This window comes from Phoenix dactylifera, chromosome 1, assembly GCF_051530095.1.
Source record: "Phoenix dactylifera cultivar Ajwa chromosome 1, Ajwa_hap1_PhDact_Kaust_v1.1, whole genome shotgun sequence".
Lineage (NCBI taxonomy): Eukaryota > Viridiplantae > Streptophyta > Magnoliopsida > Arecales > Arecaceae > Phoenix > Phoenix dactylifera.
Window position 1 is genome coordinate 6770341 of NC_143190.1, and position 8295 is coordinate 6778635.

At 37.9% G+C, this 8295-nt stretch overlaps 1 protein-coding gene across 4 annotated transcripts; it reads left to right on the top strand.

Annotated features, from left to right (window-relative positions):
• The first annotated feature begins 965 nt into the window (after positions 1 to 965).
• On the top strand, positions 966 to 6013 carry LOC103709156 (autophagy-related protein 101). 4 transcript variants are annotated; one of them, XM_008794382.4, is made up of 9 exons: positions 966 to 1291; positions 1378 to 1433; positions 1761 to 1797; positions 2130 to 2215; positions 4227 to 4322; positions 4921 to 5080; positions 5216 to 5378; positions 5535 to 5626; positions 5753 to 6013. In XM_008794382.4, exons 2-8 carry the CDS (start codon positions 1401 to 1403, stop codon positions 5614 to 5616), a joined length of 657 nt encoding a protein of 218 aa, XP_008792604.1. In that variant the 5' UTR covers positions 966 to 1291; positions 1378 to 1400; the 3' UTR covers positions 5617 to 5626; positions 5753 to 6013. The 4 variants fall into 4 exon arrangements, with proteins under 4 accessions (XP_008792604.1, XP_008792602.1, XP_008792603.1 ...); XM_008794380.4 differs by having other exon boundaries at positions 973 to 1242; positions 1364 to 1433; XM_008794381.4 differs by having other exon boundaries at positions 1139 to 1281.
• Positions 6014 to 8295: the final 2282 nt, after the last annotated feature.

The window sequence follows — 8295 nt, forward strand, 5'->3', positions numbered from 1 at the left end:
TTCTGCACATATTTTATAGCACTCTATTCTCTATCTTCCATTCACTAGTACAGATGTCAAAGCATTTTATGCTCTATCATCCATCAACTTGCATAGATCTCAAAGCACTCTATCCTCTCTCATCTATCCACCTGCATGGATTTCTAAGCACTCTGTCCTCTATTATCCATCCACTTGTACATATCTCAAAGCACTCCATCTTCTATTATTTATCGACCTGCATAGATCTCAAAGTACTTATCTTCTATCATTCATCCGTCTGCATATATCTCAAAGCGCTCCATCCTCTACCATCTATCCTCCTGCACAGATCTTAAAGTGCTCCATCCTCTGATGCCAATCCACCTACACAGATCTTAAAGCCCTTTATTCTCTATCGTCCATTCACTTGCACAAATGTCAAAGCATTGTATCCTTTATTATACATCCACCCGTATAGATATCAAAGCACTCCATCCTCTATTATCCATCCGTCCTGCACAAATCTCAAAGCGCTCATCCTCTATCATTCATATGCCTGTATATATCTCAAAGCAATTCATCCTTTATCATCCGTCTACCTATACATATTCTAAAATAATTTATCCTTTATCATGCATCTGCTGCACAAATCTCAAAAGCACTCGCAAATCTCAAAGCATTTTATCTTTTATCAATTATTTACTTGCATAGACCTCATTGCAATACGCTACACATGCATAAATCTTAAAGCATTTAATCCGTTTGCGGTCATCCTTTTGTGTGAAAGATACAATTCGAACCCATAGACGGTTGGGCACGTTTAATGATTTAGAAGTTCTCTACTTTGCTAATTGATATTTTTTAAAGTTTTGGGGCCTAAATATAAATGGTGCAGATTCCGCTAATTTTACCATCAGTTAATTCAGCTCCAAGGAACCGCCGATGGATATGTTACCCTATAATCGGAAAAGACTCATAAAAGACTATAAAACTAATATTGTATTACTCTTTTTGCGGCAACGCAACTCTTCCTTTCCCTTTGCTGCAAGTGCCCGCAGTAGGGCGACTTCATCGTTAACACGTCGCGCTCCATTCCATATCCCGTTCGATTTCCCCAACTATTCATATTCTCTGGCTTTTATGCGATCGATGAGCTAGGGTTCCAAAGTTTTCCCCAGGCCCTAGATTTCTGCGTGCGTCGCCGCGGAGAAAACCCTCAACCATCCTTCTCCCCCGACTTGCTGCCCACTTTCGAATCGAGAGATTCGTCTTCTTTCGATCGTGGGATCCCGACTTTGTCTTTCCCTCTCTGGATCTAACGTGCGTTTTGGTATTTTTCTCGTTTAAACTTTTTTATTGATCCAAAGTCTTGGATTTGGTGGTCTCTTTTTGTGATTCCAAGGTCGTCTGGTCCAGAGCGAAAGCTTGAGGGAGACGCCATGAATTGCGAAGTGTGCGAGCTTAAAGAACTGGTGAGATTCTGCTCTTGGTTCGATCTACGCTATATTTATAACCAAGATTTGATTTTGCTTATGCCGTTTCCATTGGAACTCTTAATTAAGTTGCCTCTAATAAGAATTGTAAATTCTCTCTCTTTTTTTTAATGGTGTTTCTGTCTTGCTATTTGCATAAATCGCTGGTGAAATATCTCTGTTTCTAGCTTTATCGGTCTGTGTCGTGTTTTGGAGGAAAGAAATGATTCTGCTTACTTTTTAGCGTGACCATTCATTGCGTTGCAAGTATAATTTTTGTTACAATTTTTGTACTTTGCCGACCAGTTGTAAAATTTTTGGATGTAGGAGGTGGAGTACTTTGAGATCCGAGAAGTCTTGCGCTGTAAGTGAACTACTTTCAACTGTTGATAACCATATGTACCTACTTTTCTTTTATATCTTTGTTGATCGTTATAGTTTTACTTGACGCAAAAGAATGAAAAACGGACAGAGAATTTTCAATACAACATTAGTGCCTCACAGGTTCTCTTTTTTTTTTTTGGTTTCATTCAGTTCCTCAAAGCTGCCTCTAATTGTGCTATAGAATGCTTGACTTACACATTAGTAGTGCCTTTCATCTTTCCTAATTGCTGTGTTTCTTAGTTCCCATTTTTCACTAGATTTTCCCAAGCGCATTACATTTCTTTCTGATTAAATGTGTGAAGCTGTCTGCAGGTATTCTGCACACTATTATATTTCACAGGGCATTAGGTCTCATCCGGCCAAAAGATATCGACTGCGAACTTTTTGAAATCACTTATGTAAGTAGTGGTTAAACCTTCAATAGCTGCTCACACTGAATGGAATTTTTAGAGTTGCATGTAACTGATTGTCATTCTGATGCATCTATTACTATGAATTTGTTGAAGGTTAATGGTATTTCATCATGTTTGCACATTCAAATTCTCTTGTGAGGTTCTCTGGGCAAGTATTACAGCTTGCAGTCTTTAAAATAATTGTCTGATTTGCAAAATTATTTCTTCCATCTAATATTTTCTTCTATAGATTCTTGAGCTGCACTTTAGTCACTTTTATCACTTAAAGAAACACATGATTAAGAAAAAGAACTTGGCATTTGGACAAAATAGCAAATATTCTAGCTCTTCTCCCCTCCCCCCTATTCAGGGTGTTTGACTAATTTCAGATGCTGAAATTAGAATATTTCCAATGCTTCCTCCCAATGGAGCATATAATAGAGCATTTTTGTACTTTTGTTAATGCATTTGAATACTTTTTAGTTGTCATAATATCTTGGCAGATAAAATTGTCAATTCTTGATCTTAAATCATACAAGAAAATGGCGTCATAAGCATGTGTAATATTATTGTCCCTCATGATGATAATGTGAAACAGCAGTTGTTGTGAAGATTTACATGCATGCCCGCACACACAAAAAGGTATGTTGAAATTTTTGCATGATTCTTGGTCTGAAAGTCTCATGATTCAACTATACTTCTATAGTTTGGGCTCCATCTCATGTGCACTTATTTTGTTATGGTAGATTAAAATTAAGAAAGAACTTTCAAGTTTGCAGCATGGAAACTTTAATTTTCATCCTCTGCCTTTTTATGCCATACCTAATGATTTTGTCATTCTAGTGAAACTTCTGCATGTTTGACTATTTTAATTGAAAAATACCAGTTCTTAAATGAAACAGCTTGCTTCAACAAGTTTTGTTCAGAAAGTGGTTCAATACCTGCATGCAATTTGAAGTATCAGACTGTTACTTAAGGCCCTGTTAGGATTCTGGACCGATAAGATCTTCCCGCAAAGAAAGCTTATGTAAAAACACATTGGAATTGAGGTCTCTAGATGAGTTTGTGGAAGCTGGAAACAGAACTAATCCATGCCTTTAGGGATAACTAAATACTTTCCTTTAATTTCTTTGTTTTTGCATTTCTTAGGGATTGTATACGGGCTTATGTTTCTATTCTGGGATTTCTGGATTGTTGTCCAGCTTGTATTGGGCTGCATGGTCCCCTAATTTTTTCCTTTCTTTATAGGCTTCTCCGACCAACCTTCTCAGGCTATATTGGCTGTGTTCTCTCGTTTCATCTTAATGAAATATTGGTGGGATTTACGCACCATATTGCTCAAAAATAGGATACCTGAATCCTTTTGCCAGGATGATTTAACTTATCCCTATTTTTCAGGGATTGATTTTGCTGTGGCTGCCTGATCTCTTTTAACTGCCCCACTTCTTATGTATCTTTAAAACAGCAATGTTGCCTGAACGGTCTGATCAGGCTGATAATATCTTCCCGCATCCAAAGATGGCTTAAAAAGATAAGATATGTTGGCTGAAATGAAACTTTTTGTTGGAAATAAAGTTTCTTCTGTACTCACTTTTGAGCTAAAATTGCAATCACTCTTTGATGCATGTTTTACCAATTCTATTGCTTTACATTTGCCACTGAGTTTTCAATTCTTATACTTACCAAGAGAAAGGCATGTGTTATGGTGCACCATACTGTCGAATAGAGTGACGACAAGGATGAGTGCAATGTCTATTGCCTAGTCTACTAAAAAAAAGCATCCTTCTGGTACATATAAAAAATCTCTGGTATCTGGGATTTTGGGTGAACATTTTATGAATCAGCTAATTAAACTTAACTTTGTGGCTTGTGAAGATTCCTGTGTTCTCTTGTCTATGCTTCTAAGAATTCTAGCATGTTGAATTTCCACTGTTCCTTATTTACACAGTTACATGTTTCATTGTACTTGATGTTTGTTGAAACCAAACCTGCGTAAACTTAGAATACTTTTGTACAGGTACAATGTGGAGATGCTGAAGTAGAAAGGAAAATTGAGGAAAAGATTGGTGAGTTCATGAATAAAGTGGAGAAACATCCAAACAGGAAGAGCCAGGTTTGTGTTTTTTTAAATTAAATTTGATTTCTATCTCTAAGTAACAATGCATATCTTAGGAAAGCTATTTTCTAGCAATCTGAGTCTATCCAAAGTCAGTGAATTGAGCGATTGGCATATAATAACAGGCTTTTTTGTTTTATTGTTAGCTGTGTCTTTCACTCCCTTATTATCATTTAATATGAAGAGATCATTACTGTGAGACATTGACCTAAGATGTCATTCATTTGAATGACGTCTATCTATTATTTTGACTGCTAGCAACTATGCTTGGTGCCTATTGAGAATTCTGTAAAATATTGTACCAGCTATATGACTGTTGGAGCAATTTATACGTAAATCATGCCCTTTTACTCGTTTAAGTACAATCTTGAATTTTAGTTATACATAAAAAGTGTTTAACATCCTGCAGTTTTCAACTAAGGTTGCCAAAATGTTATAAACAAGTAAACTGTTCTACAGCTAAGTGAAGTTGTCTGTCTCCTTTTGAGTTATGCGTGCATGTTGTTTTCATTATCTGTGAAGATACAGTATATCTGGATTCTATGGATGCCTTCCCTAGTTTCCTTCAATCTTACCTATAACAATGATTGTGCAGATATGTCTATCTTTCTACGAGATCAAGAACAAGCAGGCTACATGGTTCAGCAACAAAGTTGAGCGCCTATATTGGGAGCAGTGGTATATTAATTTGCATGTGATTAATCCCAAAGCACAGGGCAAGTCTCATCACAATAAAGCAACCACAGATCTTGGAGGTAGAGCCTCTTTGTTTGATTTACTAATATCATTAATGGCATCTTTGCTTCTTTTTTTTACATGTCCCATCTATTCATTTTGTAAGATAGCTGCCAATTTTTATTATGGAGATGCTTGCTGTCCTTTGATTTTAGGAGGAGCTTTGGAAGAGAGGACCTCACGACGTGCTGCACTGGAGTCATCACTCCGTGAAGTCTTGTTTCAGATAATAAGATTTGTCAATGAGAAGAAGGATCACTTACCTCCAATACCAAATCAAGAGGGTATATCATTTCCATATGAAATCACAATTCTGAGGTATGTGTTCATCTTTATCTCATATTTTTATTGTAGCAGCAAAAATATGACTTCCGTATTAGATGTTTTTGCTTGACATCATGTTGTACCTAATTTCTCTTCTTAAAAACTTCTCTACATATTTCATTGATTAATTTTTCCCATAATGCTGCCCAGTTCATCGGATTCTCCCTTTGGGTGGCACACGGATGTGCTCAAGAGGATGTTACAGACTGGGCATCCAACCATGATCAGCTGACCATATACGTGTAAGCTCTCATTGTTTGTCATATTTGTGTGCTATCTTAATTGTTCTCCCGCAATATGCTTTTCAGATTGAATCTGTTGTAAAAAGAAATATTAGCACATAAACACCATTTGTGCATCTGATCCAGGATTTTGTGGAATACAGCTGACATTGGCTGGACTTAGGTTTCCCGAGGGGAGGTTTGGCATCTAAGAATTGCTTTCTGATCTCAATACTTCTGTACAGTCTCTGGAGTTTTAGTCTTGTATATATTGGACATAATATATAAAATAAATGAGCTATGAACGAAAAGCAATTGCATGCATGTTCATGACTGATAGCTTTCAGCAATTTCTTACACAATATATTTACTAAACCAACCTTTGGAGCTGAGTTGGTTGCTTACTGATTTTGAGAGTGTATTTTACTCAGCATCTGCTGGCATGATGAAATTCGTCATCATGGACCCAGTCATGCTGTATGCAGTGATAATGCTTATTTTGTTTTCCTCTGGCCTCAACATGCATCAAGCGAGTTTCTCTAAATGAAAAACAAAAAAAAAATCAAGTCGGGAGAACACATTGATTCCATTTATCTGAGATGCTGTTTGCTGAGTTTTGTTAGAAGTTCAGTGGCTCGGTCACATCAAGTTGTAGGAATTTGATTCGAGAAGATTGGTATGATGGTCAGCTATAGTCGGTTTGTTTTCAACACTGTTGGAAAGTTTGCACCTAAGGGTTTGTTTGAAAATTCCTACAGGATTGGACTAAAATATAGGATTCATAGATTGGCGTCTATTTAAGCGTGATCTTATATCAACCAAGCATCATCTAGCCCAAATCATATGAGAAGAATAAAAAAAAGGTATTTGTAGGTTTTTTTCTTCTTTTGTATTTCAGAGGTTAGGATCTGGGCTGAATTTGGATAGGCCTAGATGGGCCAATCCGATTTTCATAGGATTTTCAGCTCAATCTTATATGAATATCTAAATATTTGTCTTATGTCGGCACTGCTTGAATAACAATTCTCTGTGTTGGTGCCAAAGTTGTCAAATTTGGTTACTGCAATGCTGGGAATTTTATGCTTTAGATTCTGGATTGCTATCATTGTTGTCATCCCTAGGAGAAAAATAATAGCTAACAAAAGCTTCACACCTGAGGTGCCTAATGACACAAACTTGCAATGCCGATGGTTGGTTTATTTCAGAATCCAGGTCCTATGTTAGCTAGCTTGTATTAACTCCAATCACTTGCCAAAGCTTCGTTCTTCCAAGTGATGGGGTCTTTTCTTAAACAGTGGAATTTGAAGGGGGAGTCAATGTGTTTTACACTGCTGGGGCAGCTAGAAACCTCTGGCCAAGTGTTTGATTACTGTCACATTGATGGGATAGGTAGATAACTTGAGCCAAGGTAGATGATTAATGTCACATTGCAGCTTTATTACATGAAGACGAGAAGTCAATGCAGACATGGTTCCCACAATAATCATGATTCTTTGCGGTGTGCATGCATCGCAGAGTACCATACAACTCTCAATAGCAGCATCAAAAGACGGACAGTTATAAGATAACACACATCATATATAATAAGATACGTGCTTGTGAACCATCTTGTTCGATGGATGTCCATCTTTTGGTGGTAGCTATTGAGGAATGCAGAGCACTCTGCAGTGGGTCCTCATGCACCATAAAAGATCTGTGCTTTTTTTGCGGTGTGCAAATGCATCGCAGAGTACTGTGCAGCTCTGTACAGTACCGTACAGCTCTCAATAGCTGCTATCAAGAGATAGACAATTGTCAGACAATACATCATATATAATGTGATACATGCTTGTGGACCATCTTATTTGATGGCCGTCTATCTTTTGATGGTAGATATTAAGAATCGTACAGTACTCTGCTCATGGCGGATCCGTGCTCTTTCCTAGTCATGGGCACTAGGTGACAAATGAGCCAGTCAAGTTCTGATCAATAGAAAACACTGGCTTCTCCGCAGCAACTCCCTTCAAGAAATACTTTAGTAATTTTGCTAACAGTAATTTGTAACGATTTTTGTCTCTCTGACTCTCCAGAAACTTTCCTGGCTTACACATATCCTTATGAGACTCAAAAGGAAAAAAAAAAGGGGAGAGGATTGGATTGAAATAGAACTTTCTTCTTCTAAGCTGTTCTCGACATTAGGGGCTGGGGAATCCATGGTTGTATCGATCACTTTGAGATATGTGCAGACAGTTTGGAAGATCTGTGCAGTTCATGATCCAACGGTCATGAAAAGAAAAAAAGAAGAAGGATCAATCATCCTTTCGCTGGAAAGATACAACCGAATTAGCCCTGACATAAGCGCTCCTCTCATCACCCTGCCAAAACTTGGCTCATCTAGAATAAAGATGATGAGCTATTATAACTCTGATGGTTAAAAGAGGATTCGGTCACTGCTGGAGCTCGATGCAACCTCTTCTCCTGTAAGCTTGGGCCCTCCTGAGGGTGGCAATGGGGGCATTTAGAAGACTGAGAGTTTATCGAGGAGACAGGGGAGAGGGGAATCGTTTACTGAAGTGGGGGGTTGGTCAACGGCGTATTTTGATTTTGGCTTTTGATGGAAACAGGCAGTGAGAGAGAGAAAGAGAAGGGGTCGTGGCTCCTTGGCAGTTTGAGATTATGCAGCAAAAGACGGGACGGGCTCAAGTAACTTT

Coding starts and splice junctions, on each gene's coding strand:
- LOC103709156 (XM_008794382.4), top strand. CDS start 1,401: ATGAATTGCGAAGTGTGCGAGCTTAAAGAACTG. Junction 5,081..5,215: donor AGCAACCACAGATCTTGGAG/GTAGAGCCTCTT, acceptor CTTTGATTTTAG/GAGGAGCTTTGGAAGAGAGG. Junction 5,379..5,534: donor TATGAAATCACAATTCTGAG/GTATGTGTTCAT, acceptor AATGCTGCCCAG/TTCATCGGATTCTCCCTTTG.